This window comes from Ambystoma mexicanum, chromosome 2q (genome assembly GCF_040938575.1).
Source record: "Ambystoma mexicanum isolate Mex_15411 chromosome 2q, UKY_AmexF1_1, whole genome shotgun sequence".
NCBI classification, from domain to species: domain Eukaryota; kingdom Metazoa; phylum Chordata; class Amphibia; order Caudata; family Ambystomatidae; genus Ambystoma; species Ambystoma mexicanum.
The window spans coordinates 219,490,351-219,510,946 of record NC_090924.1 but is presented as its reverse complement, the minus strand read 5'-3'; the positions used below and the strand labels follow the sequence as shown (position 1 = coordinate 219,510,946).

Sequence of the window (20,596 nt, the reverse complement as noted above, 5' to 3'; positions counted from 1 at the left end):
TATCCTTAGACTTCCCCTAGTCGTCTTAATGCAGAGCAACCGGGACATGGGGCCTCATTACGACCCTGCCGGTCCAGAAAGAACGGTGGCGGTAAAACCACCGCCACCGTTGATTCGGGACCGGCTGATTCAGAGTCCTGCAGGCGGGAGGTGTCACTCCCGCCAAGTCTGACCTGGCGGGTTTAACACCACCCACCTGCAGACGGACATGGAAACACTGGCTTTGTCATAGATGGAACCAGTGTTTCCATGGTCCCCATCCCCATGGAGTCCTATGGGACTCCATGGGAATGGGGATTTACAGAATTCCGCCTCCGGAATTACCGGGTCACCGGGGTTGTACTGCCCTGGTGATTCCGGCAATCATGGAGGTGGAATGGTAATACGGGTCCAGCTGCAGCCTGCCTGGCAGGATTTGCACTCCTTCGTACGATGATCCGTGCTGGGGAACCACAGGCACATGTGGTGGGGGGTCAGTGGTTGACATTTTCAACCCGCAATCCTGACATTTCTTAAAACCAGTCTTGGGCATTAATGGAGTCGACAGTGAAGACATGACATTTTTCTATTTAACAAACCAAAGCGCGCTGCAGTTTCTCTCGAAGCGAAAGCTGGGTCGGAAAAACAGAACTGAAGCCAACAGGCGCAGCGCGTGCTACATATACTGCAGATGACGTCGACCATCGGACAGAGACCTTCGAGGGACATCGAGTCATTGACACCATCGCACAGCGCCCTCTTTTGAGACATTTTTTTTCCAAAGCTGCTGAAGCTGGAAGATAATTATCAAACGTGAGGAATACGTGAGAGGACACAATCTATCTGAAAGTAATGGTTTCTTGCCAAAAAGGATAAGGGTATTTCCCTCCTTGTAAACCCTTCTTGGTTTCCAGTCTTTCGCTTCTCATTCAGCTGCCAACTCGAGACTGCTGTTTGTGTGTTTTGCCTCGCTCAGAGTGTGCTCTTGTGCACTGCCTTTTATCCGTGTGGGGATGTTTAATGGGAGTCAGGTGTGAGTGATCGTAAGTAATTGCCGGACCTCGCCTGACCATTGTAGTGAGACATGTCAGGTATACTGATCGGGTGTTAGTCCGTTTTCTCCCAGAGCGGGCTGTTCATGTGGAAGTGTTGGAGAAAGGAAACGGGTGGGTAAGGTTCCCATGTATCCTACGTGGTAGGATGGGATAAAGATGTTACAGGGAAGAGAGCGATACTGCGTCTCGCCATAAGGTGTCTCACTCCCACTCCCCAAAGGCCCCTCACCCAGGTGATCCTCCCGCACTGGTCCACTCCCAGGAACTGGATCCAAAAGCAATGGCTGTGTCCTGACCACCTGGATGACAGATCCCCGGGGACTAGCAGGTGAGACACCTTCTGGTTTCTCACACTAGACAGTATACAACCTTACTCTTTGTGTTGGTGGGCACATCTGCAGTGGAAGCTGGTGTGCCACACCATCTTCCGGCTGTAGTGACAAGGGTGACTGGCCGCAACTGGCCTCCGATTAGCAGAGGACATGTGATGAAATGACTACTGCTCTGCCGGCACGCAGGGATACGTAGTGGCAAAACCACCTACTCAGCCCCACAATACTACTAAACCAGCAGAGATCCCAAGAAAAGGAGAAACAGGCACAGGCCGAAAGGTATACCTCCTTCATCCTGTGTGGAAGTGCATGCAGAGGGCAGGCTAGATATTCAGTTAACAGTAGCACCTGAAAATACTTTAGCACAATGGTCCAAAATAAAAGAATGTCCAACCAAGGCTCCAAATAAATATAGACTTTTAATCAAACCATGAAAAGCAAACAACTAATCAGAAACACCAGCCCTGTAAAAGAAAACACACAGAATGCAGACTTTTCTGAAAGGGCAGCCTGGACAGATGAGCAAGGGTATTCAGGCAATAGACGTTGCCACAATGTAAACAGTTCAAGTATATGTCATTGTGAAGAGGGGACTTAAAATCACTTTGTCCCAAAAGCCAAAAAGGTGGACTGGGCCTCTTCACTGTACCTTTGGTTTCTTTTTTTGGGGGTTTCAACGGCATTGACCCCAGCTTCTAGGAGCTTCTTGAGGCAATGATTAGGCATTGGATTGGTTAGTTGGTCAACTGGGTGTAACACGCAGTGCGGTCCAAGCAGCAACAGCACGTAGCTCACAAGCGGTTCAATTAGGAAATCAGGGCCCATACCTTTTTGTTGACTTCTGGGAGGCCCAATTTAGGGTCTCCAGGGTCAAGTGGAGTCTCTTAGTCCTGCACTTCTACTCCTGAAAGTAGTCTGGCACCGACTTTGGGTCCTTCACCTTCAGTGGACAAGGTCCTGGTACCAGTGCACCATCAGTGAGGACTTGGTCCAACATTAGTGACCCCCAATATTCTCCTTTGGGCCACCAGTTTGTAGGAGACCTCATGGAGGAAGTGCCTATGCCTTGGGGGCAGGTGTTACCCTTCCTGCAGGAGAATCAAAGGGTCAGCATCCTGGTTATTTTTCCAAATGGCTGCAGTGCAGACAGTGAAACCAGACGCAAATACACAACAGTCCTGTCATGGTTGGCCCTGCTCACAGAGATGACACTGCTGTGATATCAAATTGCTGTGGTTGTATAATAGTGTGCGTTTAGCAGTATCCATGCCACAACCAGGCATGGCTTATATTTACCGATTTCTGTGCCACCAGACTGTCTAAGGCATATAATTAGTGGAATTTAGATCAGTGGTGCAGACAATTTAAATGCCATCTCTGTCTTTTGGGATTCCATGTCCCAGCAGCTGTCAGGGATGCACAAGTGGCATTTGAACCAACTCTGTGCAGCCTGCGGGCTGCCGGCGCATTGCAAATACATAAATAAAAAAAAATAATAAAAAAAACTGCAGAGCTGACACTGTAGATGTCAGGAGACTGGTTACACCAAGGCACATGTGCGAAGTATAATTTTTGCATAGAGCATTTTGAAAGTGGGGTCTAATTAGCAGATCAACTTTTCAGCAACAGAATTACACCTGCATTATTTTAGTGGGAAAATCAAAAAAGCTACTGCTTTTACACCCTGGAAGATGTCATGGTTGTAGGTCAATTGGTCGAATCTAAATGGTCGACAGGACAAATGGTCGACACCAAAAGGTCGACAGGTCAAATGATCGAATTTTTTTTTTTTCACATCTTTTTTTTTTTTGGGGGGTTCCCCCTCAACCCCCTTTTTTTTGCTAAAAAACCCTTTTTTTCCCTAAACGAAAACCTAAAAAATATATATATAAATTAAAAAAAAATCGATCATTTGTCCTGTCGATCAAATTGTGTCGACCATTTGTCTGTCGACCATTTGACTAGACACCAGATGTCATCCCATCACAGGACCTGTAGGTGATGTCCTCTACTTCTTGTCAACCCTGGGGTTGAAAGCCTTAACTCTAAAGCAAGACACATCTGCTCTTGCACAGATTCCAGCAAAGGAACGTAGTGCACAATACATTTGGGCTCATCCAGAGGATCTTCGGTGAAATCTCTGTCCTCTTGGCTCGTCTTGCGTTTTTATTCCAAGGGCCTCATCACGTGTTGGGCGGTATCCCAGCGGTATTACCACCGGGATCCTGCACACCCTAATAGCATTACCGCCACCCGGTCTGTCGCTATTACCACGGATCAAGGGTTGGCCAGTAATGGGTATTCCCCATTGGGTCCATTGGACCCATTGGTGCATTTTTGGCACAATTAGCATGCGCTAATAGCGCAGCGCTAATTGCGCCCGAAAATGGGCAGTTTCCGGTGCATTTACCCCATGCTTTGTGCTGGGGGTAAATGCTGGCAGACTCTTGTTTGGGCGGACCCTTAAATGCGGAGGTAATAGCGTTACCGCCACATTTAAGGACTACCGGCCAACTCGTGATGAGGTCGCAAATCTGTTAGCTGGCGTCTGCACAAGCGCAATGTACGTACATCAGTCTGTTGGGGATGAGACATTTGAGGCTCAGTTTGGTCTTGGAAGTTCATGTACTAATAATCAGCATTAATGTTGTTGGGATTTAGGTCTTCCTGAACCACCTCCTCGTACTCTGAAAAGAATTCTTCGTCTGCCAACTCATGTTGTTGGGAATATTGTATTATTCTACATTTAGAGGGGTGCTGCCTATTCCTTGATGGCCGTGGGCTTTCTTTCTCTTTTACCCTGTCTCAATTTTTTTTCATAAGAATGAAGAATTCTGATTTTGACTGACTGCTGGATAGCCCTTGCATGTCCACTAGGGTGGTTGATGTGCAATTAATTGCTTCTCTTCATAATCGATGTCTGTTCTTTGGTCATATAAAACGTTTGACTCTTTGTCCCCTTTATTATAAAGGTTGCTGGAAAGGGACTAGTCATGATTCGCTGGAGACAAAAACCTACATCCTTTGGCAGAATTTGCTGAGCACAAAAGCAAACATCATCCACGTCCTTCAGTTAGGAGTTTGCAGTCAGGAGTACTATGGAGCACACCATTCTATCTGCATAATCAAATCCACAGTTGCAGAAATTGCAAGTTAGAAATGGCTTGCACATTCAGAAAGTATTTTGTGTCCATTCAAGTATGGATTTTATGCGAAATTCTGTTGCAATAATGGAGTTCTGCTATTTGTGGATTGTCAAATGTATTTTGACAGAATGAGAGAACTTGATCCTATTTGTACTTTCACTACCTTACCACATACATGATTGCATTTGCACTTTATTGTTCTTATATACAATGATTTTGATGTGTTGTATTGCGATTTATATGTTTTTTTAAATAAACTGTACTACTTTTTTATACGCCCTTGATGTTCAGTATATGTGAAATTCTATGTCGAGACAGGAGGCGAGCATTATGCTTTACTTTATTACTGCTCCCACAGCAATTCAACTTTAAAAATGTTTCTTCTTTAAAACTTGGTAACACTACTTTTGTTTCCTCCCAGGTCCTCTGGAGGTAAAACAAACAGGGTAGCATAGTTTTAAAAATTAATGAAAACGTCTTCATAAACTACAAGTCGCCTCAATCCTCTGGGTTTGGTTAGCCCTGGTCTGTCCACTTCACCCAATCAGGCTCTGCCCACACCTATAAGAGAGACCCCTTATGAGATCACTTCCTCTTTCTTTGTTGCTGCTCCAGAGAGAAGTGCCTTTTTTATAAAATTACATGATATTGTTGTAGTAGCGATATATATGAGATTTAACGTTATAAAGAGCATATTACATATGGAATGAAGCACGTGCGTGTATCATTTTGATGAGGCACATGCGTATATATTTATAAGTGCAGCGTGTGTGAAAGACGCGGACACAGTATTGTACCTCAGACTTCATATTCGGAACAAGCAGTTGTTTGGCTGGCTTCAGCGATATCTCGCTCACATCTGCAGCATTCGCGGCTTGTCTCCCCTGTTCGTTTTTCCACCATTCGTTTCAGTCTGCCAGAACGCAGGGCCGGTGCCACGTGCAAACACGCTCCCGTAAAACAGCCGGCCCGCCTCCTTATACGGAGAAGCTATCTTCACGGCTTCCCTCAGCAGGGCATTAGAACCCTGCAGACACTGTTTTTTTTTACAAGCTCGCACCAGCAGCTACCGCGCCATTGCGAACCGTTTCCTCAACTAAGAGGGTTAGAACGGAGCAGCGTGGCTCGTACAAGGTTTTCCTAGAGCATTTGGAGATAAAAAAGAAAAAAAAAGAGGATTGGCATTTTATATATAGAGGAGATAGTGAGGATCATTAAGTCACTATCCAGACTCTTAGTGGCTGTTTCAATCTGAGGTTCCACAGCAACAGCTACCATGGTACAGTATATACAGCCCAGAGAGTCGAGGAGCACATCCCCTGAGTTGAGCTCATAGGAGTGGGCAGAGGAGCCCAAAGAGGAGGATCAGAACCTCTCACTCAGTTCTAAGAGAGTCCTATGGGGCTGTCTCTGATGGGGTATTTCCCCTGACACAGAGGCTAGACCAATTGGAAGCCATGCTGGACAAGCAGAAGGCTGAACAAGAAAAGTTCAAGAAGAGGGCGCTCAGCCCCGACGAGGGAACCTCAGATCGACACCCGAAGCAGGGGCTGAGCAACAGGGCAGTAAGAAGGCTCTGAAGAGTAAAAACTCTATGACGCCCCCGAGCCACCCAGAAGGGGTACACCTGAGACCCCAAGACCCAGTCGACTCAGTGAGCAGGCTGAAAGAAGCCTTTTTGAATAGGGTGACAGTACCAGGCTCTCGACCCCTTAACCCAGGTGTGTACAATATAGGGGATGGAGAGGATGCCGGATATACTTTGGACGATGAAAGCGGGGAGGAGGCGGAGATCCCTCAGCAACCCTAAGTAGCAGAGTAGCCTCCAAATGAAGAGAGTCTGGCAGACATGTTTGACCCGGAGGCGATACGGCATCCTAAATCAACAGACTGAGTACCTTCTCCCAGAGTGGCTCAATACATGAAACACAATATAAGGAAGCCTCTAGACAGAAGAGAGATAAGGTCCAAAATGAGAGCAGAGTGTCCCAGAAAGTGACCGATACCCCGGACCACGACCCAGAAATGGTGACATTTGTCACAAAATCGTCCAAAGATGTGCAAAAAGGGGTTGACAGGGCGTGGCGAGGTTGCCAAGATAAACTCTTGGACCTCACAGGCCCGCTCGCATAGATTATGGATTTGGCCAAAAGAGACATGGACACAAACAAGACAGTAGACCCTCGAGCCCTAGCGAGCTCTGCCCAACGCGCAGTTTGTTCGTTAGGCAACACAAATTGCGCACTGTCTTCAGAGAGGAGGAGGGACGTGCTGTTAAAGATTGACAGCAAGCTGAGCGACCTCTCGTCATACGAAGCGGGAGAAGGCACAAAAGGCTTATTGTTTGGTGACGCTTTCGCCAAAGAAAATGTATCAATTTGTCGGCACATACTCCGCCCTGGAGAAAGCTCAATGTTCAATAAGGAGAATATTTCCCAGGGTTTTCACTGGGACCAGTTTGCAAAGGGGTCGGGCGTAAGGTCGTTTTAATACACACAGAAGACCCAAAGACCCGAGGGCGCAGCAATGGGAAAACCGCCAGCAAGATAACTTCTTCCCAGCGAGGGACAGGAGCCTATAGGCAACAGAACATGCCAGGAGGTGAGTGCTGATCCGTCAAGCTCCAAAGTAGGGGGCAGGACAACACTGTTTTTGCAAGCCTTGTGTGAACTATCCTGCAATGCTTGTGTTTTGCAGGCAGCAGCAGGCATGCGGCTAGAGTGTATAAGTACCCGCTCTCAAGTGCAGACACCAGCCTCGATGTTCATGCCCCAAAGCGAACAAGAGCTACTCTTCAGCGAGCTACGCCATCTAGCAGGCAAAGGAGCGATAGAGCAGGAATGTCAGGACAGTCCAGGTTTCATCAGCAACATGTTCCTTGTTCACAGAGGAGAGAAAGTTCAGCCAGTGATCAATCTGAAGAGTCTGAACGAATGGATCGTATACAGACCCTTCAAGATGGAGGGCATTCACCTTCTTCGAGACCTACTCTGGACAGAGGATTGGCTCGCCCGATTAGACCTCAACGACACATACCTGACTATCCCCATAATAGCAGAGCATCAGAGGCATCTACGTTTCAGGTAGGGCACGGAAGTGTGGAAGTTCACGTGCCTCCCCTGTGGTCTAGCGTTCGCGCTGTGGTCCTTCACCAAGATTATGCGCCCGGTGGCAGCGGCAATTCGCAAGAGAGGGATAAGGATAATAAGTTATCTAGACGATATCATCATTTTGGGTCAGAGCGCAGATCAGCTACAGAGCCAGGCCCAATGGGTAAGCAATCTAGTGTCCTCTCTCGGCTGCGTCATAAACACTGAGAAGTCAGTCCTTCGACCCGCTCAGAGGTTGGAATTCCTGGGGTTCGTTATAGATACAAGAAAGGCCTTGTTGGAATTGCCAGCTCAGAAGATAAGATCGATAAAGAAGGAGCTGAGAGCGGTGATAACGAAAAAGATTATTTTACTTTGCAATCTGGCACGGATAGTGGGCCTTCTAGCAGCCTCGATCCAAGCAATTTTTCCGGGGCCATTACACTACAGAGCTCTTCAGAGATTGAAGAGCAGACATCTCAGAGGGGGATTGGATTATCACCAATTCATTACCCTAGACCAGGAAGCCATTACAGCGTTTCAGTGGTGGCTACACAATATGGAAGCCTGAAACAGCAGGGCAATATTTGGGGACACCCCAGATTTGGTCATAGAGTCCAACGCCAGCAGAGCAGGTTGTGGAGCACGGTGCAGAAGCATAGAAACAGGAGGGAAATGGTCCGAAGACGAGCTACAGCTCCACATAAACAGTTTGGAGCTCCTGGCAGGATCTTTCATGGTCCAACATTCACCAGAGACGGCGCCAACTGTTGAGTCCTTCTCAAGATGGACAACATCTCGGCCGTCCTGTATATTAACAAGCTAAGAGGAACACCCTCCAAGATGTTAGCGGAATTGGCAAAGGATTTTTGGCATCATTGTCTGCAGCATCAGATTTCAGTGTCAGCTGAGTATTTACAAGATGCCTCAAACTTAGTGGCGGACTGGAATTCGCAATATCTGGTAGACTCCAGTGACTGGAGGCCACTCCCGAGCATTTTTGCTCAGATCCAACAAGTTTGGGGAGCTATAGATATCGACCTATTTGCTTCCCGGCTCAACGCTCAGAACTCCAAATTATTCAGTTGGAGGATAGATCCTGAGGCAGCATGATGGATGCGTTCCTACAACAGTGGACGGTAGCAGTTCACTACGCATTCCCGCCGTTCATCATGTTGACGAGAGTGTTAGCGAAGGTGCGGAGAGAACAGGCAGAGCTAGGGCTCATAGTTCCGATGTGGAAGTCCCAGCCGTGGTTTCCAGTAGTGATGGAACTTTCTACGGATTTTCTGAGAGTGCTCCCTGACAGGGAAGACATTCTTCAGGACCTGAACAGCCAGTTTCACCTGCTAGTAGTGGGGGGGACCCTACGTCTGATGGGTTGCAGGGTTTCAGGCAACAATGGCAACTGCCGGACATTTTGCAACTCGCTGCCGACTGTATTAGGGACTCTTGGGCGCCTTCCACCATCAGGAGCTATGGTGCCGTTTGGGGGCATTGGACCGCCTACTGCACAGACTTCAGTGTTAATCCCGTTTCGGCCCTTTTAGTATATATACTGAACGTTTTAGCTCAGAGATTTAGTGAGGGCTGTGCCTTCAGGACAATAGGTGTATACAGATCCGCGATATCAGCGGGTCATGACAAGGTAGAGGGGAGACCAGTAGGGTAACACCCAGCAGTGCTATGCCTTCTGGAAGGGGTGAAGATGCGGAAGCCCCTTGAGCATAAATATTCGGTGCTCTTGGACATGCAAGTTGTGATTCAACAATTTTTAGCATGGTCCAACAACAGAGACCTGACGCGATCCCAATTGTCAGGAAAGCTAGCCATGCTCTGATGCCTGATAGCTTGCAGTAGAGTTTCAGATGTCAAAGCACTAGAGCTAGATAGGAAGATTTTCTATCCAGAAGGAGTAGCTCTTAATGTGGCAAAGAGAACTAAATCCGACTGTCCAATTATTTCTTAGCCATACTTCCCGAATAATCCTAAACTATGCGTAGCCCAATGCATTAAAGACTATGAGAGTGTCACAGCGGAAGTGAGACCGAGAGGGGTCACCCAACTGTTAATTGCACACAGGAGGCGTTTTCATGCAGGTGTGACAGCCACTATTGCGAGATGGGTTAGAGAAGTGATGCACTGGTCTGGTATAGATTTGTCCCAGTTTGGCGCGTACTCAGCGAGGGGCCCGATGGCATCTAGAGCATTCGCGGCAGGGGTACCCTTACAGGATATTATGAAATCAGCTGACTGGTCTAATGAATCTACATTTAAGACTTTCTATTTTAAGCCTGTTTCTCAGATAGCGAATAGAGTGATTGATCGCTTTGAACAAGCATAATGCTCGCCTCCTGTCTCAATATAGAATGAAGATTGCCCATGCTTACAGCGCAGGGCTGTCTTGATTCTATTAAAGACAAGGAGGCAAGCATTTTTTCCCATCCGGATGGGATATGAGCATACAATGTACAGTTTGATGAGTATGTTAATATAACACCCACCCTCATGATGTCTCTGTCTTCCAGGAGAGGAATAGAAAGCGGCTTGAATCTGACCCGAGATGTAATGCAGGGTTCAATTCGGAAAGGACATTTTCTAGTCAGTGCAAGGCCAAGGTTTTGGCGCGACAGTTTATTATGAGTTTGTCAGTTGCTTCAAGTTGACTGTTGAGGATTTTAATTTACATTGGTTCCAGCTGCCAAAGAAGGAGGAAGTGATCTCATAAGGCGTCTCTCTTGTAGGTATGGGCAGAGACTGACTGGGTGAACTGGACAGACCAGGACTACCCAAACCCAGAGGATTGTGGGTAATTTTAAAACGATGCTACCCTGTTTATGTTTTACCTCCAGGAGGACCTGGGAGGAAACAAAAGTTGTGTTACCAAGTTTTAAAGAAGAAAAAATGTTACAGTTGAATTGCTGTGGTAGCAGTAATAAAGAAGTAAAGCATAATACTCGCCTCCTTGTCTTTAGATCCGTCTTAATCAAGACTGGCCTGTGCTGTAAACCTGGGCAATCCTCATTATACAGTGATCAAATCGGTATCCGGTGATTCCATCGAAGACAATGCATCAAATGCAAAAGCATCGAATGCAAAAACCTCGAAAAAATTATATTTTTTTGTAGGTAAAGGTTTTTTTTAATTAAAATGGGTTTTAAGGGGTAAATAAACATGGGTTGGGGGGACTCCCCCACGCCCCCATCAAAATTTTTTATTTTTTGATGCATTTATTTTCGAGGCTTTTGCATTCGATGCTATCACTATAAACCATTAAATCCATTTCTTGTTAAGTAATTCATGAAATACATAAATACTCATTTATCCCATGAAGAGTGTTGGGTTCATGTTTGTAGAGGGGGCTAGAGTGCAGAAGTATAAACTTGCTCTTCAGAAGAGAACAGTTCTAATTTTGAAAACTTTGACAAAAGAGGTGTTTTTAGATGATTTCAACATCAAAATAATTTAATCATTTGAGGTTGTGACTCGGTGCTGACACTCTGGGTTGGTTTGTTTGCCTGGCCACCTTTGGATTGGGTGCATGCAGATTCATCTAAAATGGCGACCTCAGAGCCGGACCATGTGGTCTCGGCATCTACCCCTTCAGTGGTCGTAGCTTCAGTGCCAACAAAGCTGGTTTTGTGTGGTTTGTGTTCTTCTTTTTTGTGGGCCTTTGAATCAGGGATACACTTACAGCTGCAATTCATATGCCCATTTGTCCCATCATTTCATGCTCAATTTGCACCTGAAGCATGTAAGTCACAGTGTAAATTGTAGACATGGAGGGGTTTTATTTTAGGTGTTTACTGATTGCAAATCTAGCTTCAAGAAGCAGCAGGGCGTGGTACAAGAATGTGTAAATAGGAATACATATAAGAGCGCACAAGTTACAGGAGGGCTGTGCTATGTACAATTAAGCAACAGTAATTAGGGGCGGGTGGGCTCAGCCGAAAAGGTGTGTTTGGAGGTGTCCATGGTGCGTGTAGAACGTGCCCCTTCAAGAGGAGGGTCTTGAGCTCCTTTCTGAATTGTAGAAGGGTGTGTGCAAGTCTAATGTTGACACGTAAGAGATTACACAGCCAGGAAGCATAGATCGAGAATGCCAGTCTCCTGCCCTTTGTTTTTTGTGTGCATTTGTGTAGTTGTAATCTGGCAAGGTCCTGGCTTCGTGTGGAAAATTGGCCACCAGAGATGTTCACCTTGTTGACTAGATAGGAGTGAGCATCCAAAGTGACAGCTTTTGTAAATGATGCTGCTGTTCTTAAAGGCGATGCGTGCAGAACAAAGTACTTATGCACAAATGCCATTTGTAAATAACTAGTTCCAATTAACGATGAGGGCTTGAACTGTGTACCCACTGAGGCTTACCGGGACCTAGTCACTGGACTGTCCAAGTAGGATAGAACACATATACGAGATGCCCTGTAACTGTGCTATGCAGTTTCAGGGATTAAGCCAGAGGACAGACACAGAAGACCAGGGCCAGTGCACTAAACTCTGCTGCATTTGTGCCATCTGCTGTGATGCCCACACTGTACAGAGTACTTCCACATCTTTGTTCACCACTTCAGGGACTGCATGTCCAGTGTTCAGGAGAAGAATCTCGAAATGACTGCATCGCACAGCTGCACCAACAAATACTTGCCTGTAACTATATGACCAACATGGAGTTCAGGAACTCTTGTCCCTGCTCCACAAAACCCCCCAACGCCCCTCCCCACCCGACACCCACCTAGTCCCCATTCATCAGTAGATTATCCAAACTAAGCCAGCAATACTTAAGTGGACATCTTTAGAACAAGATTAAGTAACCCAGGGCAGGTCCGTGGAGAATGCTACCCTCGTGGAATGTGGGACATGAAAACTAGAAAAAGAGTGAACATAAGTAACTTAACCTTTAACCTGCACCAACATATTTACTAAATTTTACTTGGATGTAAAATATATGTTTACAGGGGCAGAGCTCGCCGAGCAGGGAGAGGACATATGCCCTTAGGGTACAGTGGGGCTACGGCAGCTGTATGTGACAAAGTCGCCATCTCTGTAAACAGATTTAGATGTGCTGAACTATGGGGATTAGAACCATGCTGGTTTTTTTGTTTATTGGGATCCATTTGAGGGTAAAACCTCAATTGATTCCCTCTCCCTTTTGCAGGGCCTCTTAGCATCAAAATGGCATTCAGCTCATGGCTGCAGTGAAGTCCCGGCCATAATTAAAGGGTTCAATAAGCTGGCTTCATGACTGGGAATATGGTGTGGTGAGAGCCTAAGAATAGTATTTGTTTTTCAGTGGGCAGTGGAACGCCAATGCACCTGTGGATTACTGTGTTGTCACTGTGTTGCGGGGCTGCTTGGTGCTGAAGTAATAGACCCCAAAAAGAGTTGAAAACAAAGCAAGGACGATGCCTGAAAAATGTGAGGTTTTCGGGTATCATGCTTGGTTGACAAGTGGCAGTAGAAGTGTACTCCGAATGACAATGGTGGTGAAGCAGAGGTATTAAGATGGTGATAAGGCTCAAAGGATTTTGATGGGGTGTAGTCTGGGGTTACCACCATAAGGGTACCATATTTTTGATACATGAACCCAAGAATGAGGAGGACTGGAAACATGGCTGTGGCATTTGGACAAGGGTTCTACTGGCTGGAGAGATTTCAAGTGATGCATGCTATCCTAGCAGGGTACTCTGTCCCAGTTCTCAACTGAGCAGTGTCACTACTCAAAAGAAAAGGAGCGCATCAGACGGTGAACCCGATATCGCGCAACTCAAGGAGGTCCTGATATGGAAGACCATTGGTGCACGGTTAGAGTATACACAGGACTACTATACATATTTGGGTGCTTGCAGTAGTGATAATCTAAATGAATTATATAATTCAAGAGTTAAGAGTCTCCTCAACTGCAGTTAGCTCATCTTGTGTGTTGCTGGAATCAATGGAAGTGGTTCCTGACAATGCCAGCATTTTTCAGAGGCACTGAGCAAGCAAAAAGGAGATTCTTGGACCTCAGTTGAATATGCTGAATTTGCTGTTGTTGAGGTCTACCTAGTACAGTTGATGCAAACACCAACTGGGTTTCCAAATGTCAACTAACCTGATTGGTCTCTGCCGTGTTGAGGCTGCACAGTAAGTATGAGGTTATGGTGACGTGTTTCAACGGTGGTATGGAGTCGGTTGTTCTCCCCATTTCCTCTAGCTTCCCCCCAATTTCTTCTTCCACTTCTTGGTGTTGAGGGTAAAATGATTGTTACTTTGGATTTGTACTAGTTTAGTGGCAACATTGAAAACGTGATGTTTCGATTAAGGAGGCTGTGAATAACGTTAAGATGTTCAGGGATAGGGCCACTTGCTGTGCATTGGCTGCTTATGTGCATCCCAACTAATTAAATCAAGCATACCACTCTGTAGGCATTCCTTTATTCAGGGTAGCACTGTGTTGAATTGAATTGGATTGTTTATTTATATAGCGCCTATACACAATGTGCTTCAAAGCGCTTCAAGGCAGGGAGGGAACAAGGGAGAATACAGCAACATTCTTATAAGTCATTGATACATTCAGAATGCGAAATTAACTATCGTAATCAGCCTGGCGACATTTCAGATAGACCATCAAACAAAAAAGAGGGACACCAGGTTCAATCACAATCCTGGCCGTACCTGGGAAGTACTGATATCTTACATAAACTACGGGACCAGGATGAGAAACTTCTATTCTAATAGAAGTTTCTCATCCTGGTCCCGTAGTTTATGTAATACATTTCAGATAGTGCAAGAGCTTTTGACAATGATAAGGAGGGGAGGGGGGGTGGGAAGGAGAATGAGACAGACAAGTGACTACATTTACTATGCCTGACGACAATTGAGGTAGTGCCAGAATTTAACAATAGGTGGGAGGGAGTATGGGGGGGGGGGGGGGGGGTTGGAGTAAAGGGAGAAGGAGAAGAAAAAAACAAGCGACTATCGTACTAGGACTGACAACAATTCAGATAGTGCTGGAGAGGGAGGAGAAAACAAATGCGGTAGAGGGAGGAGGAGGAGACAAACAAGCTGCTATCAAACAGGTCAGGAGACATTAGTGATAGAGTAAGAGCTATTGACAATGATAAGGAGGGAGGGTGGTGGGAAGGAGAATGAGACAGACAAGCGGCTACATTACTATGCCTGATGACAATTGAGGTAGTGCCGGAATTTAACAATAAGTGGGAGCGGAAGGGGGTTGGAATAAAGGGAGAATTAGAAGAACAAAACAAGCGACTATCATTCTAGGTCTGATGACATTTCAGATTGTGCTTGGGGGAGAGGAAAAGTAAGGGAAGGAGACAAACATTATATGCTATCATACTAGGTCTGGGACAATTCTGATAGAGTAAGTGCATAGAAAAAAGTAAGGGAGGGAGGCAGAAGGCAGAGGAGGAAAGAGCAGAGACTAAAACAGTGAAAAAGAGCAGAGAATAGTCTGTATTCTTGTTTACTCCACCCATCTCATAAGACATGGCCTTGTCTTCTCAACCACTGTTATCAATAGGTGAGTGAAGGTAAGCATTCCCATTGAATTGCGCAAAGGAAGGTACACATCTAACGAGTGTGAAATGTCCATTGCACAACACAGTGCAGTGAAATGAAGGAGTGGCAAGAGTGGAGTGAGGGGTTGGCTGGGGTAGGGGTCAAGCAGACTGGGCTATGGTGCGGGCAGCAGCAAAAGGAAGGGGAAACGCTGAGGGCTCCAGAGGAGTCACTTGTAGAGTCAAGCAGGTGAAGGGGAGGTGAGCAGCGGGACGGTGGAAAAGGAGATCCTTTTCCCAAGTCCTGTTGCACGAAGCGCAGTGGGGGTTGTGAAAGATCATTTTGCAAAAAAACCACATAGGACCTAAGGGAAAGTTTAAGGATTGTCAGTTTGTCTAGGTTTAGAAAATTGACCATCCAAACCGAACGCAGGGCTGGTAGATTACTCATTAGCAGACTTGCCTGGACGTTTTTGAAGCTCAACCTAGCTCTACCATAATCATTGACCATGTTATTATCTCAGAGATAATATTTCTCTAAGATTCCCTACTAGTACTTGCAAACTCATCATTAGTGACAGGCTTGAGCAAGAATGTATGCCACCACAGGAGATGGGGCATTTTGGCAGCCAACCTTCCATTATAAATGGGGTTGTAGTCAGCTGACTAAAATCATCCAATTGCAGCACTGTTTCTGATTAGTATAGAAGATTAAAAAACAAGCTCCTTCATTGAAAAACGAGGTTGCCTGCTTAGGTTAAAAGGAACACTGGTTTCCTATATGTGGTGTATTGCGCTGAGTACCCCGAAACAAAATACTAAAACCAGAGTTTTTTCGAATTTCAACAGAACCTGTCGCACCAGAGGGGAGAAACCAGTGAGAGGTGGTTGGCTGGCAGAAACATGAGATGTAGAGTTGGTGGAGATGGGGTAGCAAGGACTTCAGAGTACACTGCAGAGAACTATTACTGAAATGAAAGGAGTAGGCAGCAGCGACAAGACCAAGAGTTGCACGTACCCCACGAACAGTGCTTCCATACCTTCAACTGCCTGAACCCTTCCTCAGGGATAGGTGGGAGCTGGGAAATAATCCATGTGGCCACGCTGAGACACAGCAGAGGGCAAACAGTGGGGCAAGAGTGGTGTTTTCTTAAGCAGCGAGTGGTAAGACTGTTTAACTAGCAAGAAGGGCGGGCAGCAAGGAGAGCAAACTAGGAGCTGGAGACGGGGGAGAAGTGGAGCGGTCAGACAAGAAAGGGACGTGAGGAATGGAAACCAAGGAACAAATGCTGAAGAGAAGAAAAGGGGAGAGGAACAGATGGAGGCGAGGAGATGTAGACAGCAGGTATACTGATAGTGCTAGACGGTACACATGCGTAAGCACAGAAGGGAAATCCACTGGCTGTGAGTCTGAAATGATAAAAGTTGATTCATGGTACTGGAAGGCCAAGACCATGGCAAGAGAGAGCAGATACAGAACAAGGAAACAGTACTTACTGGGAATATGGGGAAATGAAGTCTAAGTTGTTTGATCCCTCTGGGAAAGAGGATAAGTGAAGAATCATTACACGCACAGGGTTAAACGTTTAGCTCTCGGATTACTCTAAGAAAGACCGATTGGAGATATCTGCCAATTGGGGAACAGAAACCCAGACTGAGTAGAGAATCATTGTAGACTAGGGTTGAAAGTGCAACTTCCAAGTTTCCTCTGAGAAAGGTAGGAAGTGGAGAGCACTTGCTTACTGGGAACTGAAGTCCACATTCTGAGATGTATCAGAGGAAGAAACCGTGTAGGGAATCATTGGAAACTCGGGTTAAAGTGCAAGTTACAGATTACTCTGAGAATGATATGAAGAGGAGAGTCCATGCTTAGTGTTAACTGAACTCTACATTCTGAAATTTATCAGAGGGGGGAACTGTGTGGACAATCACTGGAGACAGGGGATTAAAATCGTATTCCAAGCCAAACCCTACAAGGAGACTGAAAGAGCTGTGGCCTGTGACAAGACAAAGTTTAAAGACCACCTGACAATCTTTGTTCTAATAAAACACAGATGTGTTAAAGATGGAGACACTTATGGTGCCAAATCACGGGGCTCCTTACACCTGCTTTTTACAAAACATGTATCAGCAGACATGATCAATACATCTTTTTAATAAAAAATATGGTGATGATTGAGTGGGTCACAGTTTTAGTAAATGTGTCTGAGTAGCTATTAAGTATGAATATGAGTGCAGTTGACGAAAACTGTTTTGTTTGAAGGTGGGTTTGCATATTTGTTGTTCAAAAGGAAAGCAAATGGGTTCATTAGTAGTTATCTGCGTGCATTATAACAAGGTATATTTTGGTACAGATTTAGCTGAAGAAGGGGCACGAAGACACTTCTATAAACACGAAACTGTGTATGGGTTAAAGTGCCCTGTCTGGACCCTCGCCACCATCAATAAAAAAAATGAATTGGCAAAGCCAATAGTTCTGGCAGTTGTAGTAGTTCATTGCATTTTACAGTTATGGGGTTGAATGCAGTGGTTACCTGAATCCTACACATCCACTAATTACTTCCAGAAAGATCTGCAAGCTAGTGTTTGCAGACACATAACAGTAGTCATAGGCACAGTAAAAACTCGTATGTCCAGTGCGGTTTGCATACATATTTTGACTTTGTATATTATAACATTAGCAAATCACTCAAATTCTACCGTACCTTTTGTTCAGACTGCTTCTTCCGGAACATTGCAATTTGAGCCACCTCGTCATACTGGTCCTGCAAATGCTGAAAGAAGTGACAAAAAATGAATTACTACTGGTGTTAAACAAGTATGACCAGAGGCAATAGTTTTGAGGAGCACGGAAGGGCAAAGCAAGTAAAGCACATGGATACCAAGTGGCAGTCAGAGGCTCCAACAAGAGCCCACGTTGGCAGAGTAAGGAGGCCAAGGAGAGAGCAGGGGCGACCAGACATGGCAAGGCCAGGACATCATTTGTGGGCAACAGGACCTCACAGGGCAGAGGTCACAGAAAAGGGGTCCCAAATCAGGGACAGTAGGGCAGATCAGAGGCAACCAAAAAAGAGCCAGCTCCAGTGCAGATAGAGGAGGCCGGTGGTCTCAGTTTGGCTGGTTGAATGGATATCTTTACAGGATGGACAGTATACCTTTGCCCTCTGGGATTGTTCAATTTGAAGGGCTCTTGAAATATGTGGCAGGTGGATCCCTAGGAAGGAAGGAGACAGTAACGTTGCAGCATATGTTCACTGCCAGCAGGGCTTCTCCCATTGCTCCTGGGGGCCACAGGGAAGTCTCAGCACTAGAATGGGTAGCCGGAGCACTGGAACACTTGATTGGTCACTTCTTGTGTTGAGGCCATCGACAGCTCTTCTCGCTCCAGCCCCCACACCCCTCCATTGGAACACATCCCAGGGACAAGCATGAAAGCCAGCCACAGTACCAGCTTTGAAGGAGAGGGAGCTAGGAAGGCACACTTTTTCAGAGGTCGGGTGCAGCACTGAACTCCGCAAACACTCCCATCACAGCACTTCGGAAGACTCTGGGACACTTCGACACACTTCAAGGGCAAAACAATTTGCGCGCAAAGTTAAAATACACTTAAGTGCATAAGTGCATCATTACTCTCACAGGTGGAACTTGGCGAGAGGTGAGGGCCGCAAAAGGAGAGCAAGGAAGGGTGGAGACTTGGTTGATATGGCAGAAAAAACGCAAAACAACAGGTACTCTGGCCAATGCATGCCACAAACATTGCCAGCGGCTATATCAATATGCTGATTCTCAAAACCCACTCCATTCTCCGCTCCTCTCCGTCGCATCGATGTGGCCACAGAATAACGCACAGCACTGGATCACAAGCTGCGTGCTGTGTAAACCATTCCTAGGCAGAAAATGTGAGGTGCTGGTGACATCAAAGATGTCTCCTCGTTGCTAGTAAATGTCCTTGTTCTGTACGAGGAAAATGTTCATAACACGAGATGCATAACTCATGAATTTACCCGTTGGTATGGTTACAACAAGTAAAGATTGAATGTAGTCTCTGCGATATGCTACAGTGAGTGCAGGATAAACCACCGGACTTAAGTTGCTTCTCTAAATCTTGTTTGGAAATTCTAATGCTACAGATTTTTTTATTTCAGATATCACAGCTTAAAAGCCCATCTTGCAAACATATATTTAATTTTAAATTACACCTTCAGTGACACAGAAAATGAAAAGTTACACCTATTTCTTTATATGATCTTCAAAAGTCCCATTTTTGTTTCTTCTAACCATCCACACAAATGTAGCATTTGTAAATAGATAGATTTATGTTTACTACAGGTCCATTTCTGAAAACTACGTTCTCTACTTATGTTAGCATGTAGTCACAATTAAAAAAAAACTATCAAAATACCAGGAACCTTAAAATCACTCCGCAGCTTCAAATCCTCTTCACAACTCTAGAGTCCGCTTTCCAAACTCTGCCCTGCTTCCTCCAAAAATCCACTCTAGCAGTCTGGAACCTTTGGATTTTAGAGCGCTTTACCTCCGCCCCCTGGTCTTGGCTTTGTGTGAATGTCTATGCCAGTGTCCTGAAACTGTGGAATGGTTGGGATTGTTTGTTGCTTTTTGGTGCACCTGGCCTCACTTCAGCGTTAGGGGGCTGGACCGAGCCTTCATAAATCCTGTACGCCATCTTGGTGTCTACTCGGCCCTTCCTGTTACACTATGGTGATGTCTATGTAGGACTTAGGTCTTTTGTTTCTCCATTATGTAAGTGGGGTGCTGGAAACAATCTTTTGTAAGCTTTTAGTGTGCAGAAAATGCTGTCTTGTCGTGGTTTTGCAACATTGTATCCTTGGCGAGGCAAGAATCTGCAAAGGGACATTGGATTTACAAAGAACTACAAAGAATTAATGTAGATGAAAAACCGCGGACCCAGAAAATAAAATACGGCTTGGCCTACTCAAGCATTTCTTCCTTGTGGAACATATTCCACAGGATGATAAGGTAAAAATGAGTTAGTACATTTGTACAAAATTACACAAAAATGAATTACCACCATACTCCATAGCAGATTATTTAAAAGCAAACCCCTTCCCATCGCAATTAGCAAACTTCAGTAGCATCATTCAATTTGTTTTCCCATTTTAAACCATGCTATGACTTCAAACAAAGTTTAAAATAAGACTGGCAACTTAATTAGACAAAGCATTAAGAGGCAAGGGTGTCTCCTTACCATTAAACATACATGATAACCTCAAAACACTCGTTTTTTTCATAAGATTAAAAACACATTATTAGTAATTGTAAATGGAGTTCAAAAGAAATGTAAACGAATTTGGCAAGAACTAGTAGGCTTTCACAAAGTACACGAGGCACTAGAATACTTAAAGAACATAATGGCAATTGCTCTAATGAAGATAAAGGCACACATAAATGTAAATGCAGAGGAAGAAACCAAAATAAGACATGCACAACTTGAAAAAGTTGATTTCCCATCAGCCA

At 45.4% G+C, this 20,596-nt stretch overlaps 1 protein-coding gene across 5 annotated transcripts in view; it reads right to left on the bottom strand.

Moving 5' to 3' along the window:
* The window catches only part of IQCK (IQ motif containing K), a 1,231,453-nt gene that overhangs the window by 1,078,349 nt on the left and 132,508 nt on the right, over window positions 1-20,596 (bottom strand). For all 5 annotated transcript variants that reach the window (XM_069647159.1, XM_069647160.1, XM_069647161.1 and 2 more), the window contains one exon: window positions 17,806-17,874. In XM_069647159.1, the coding sequence (XP_069503260.1) occupies window positions 17,806-17,874 (69 nt within the window). The remainder of the gene's footprint in view (window positions 1-17,805; window positions 17,875-20,596) is intronic.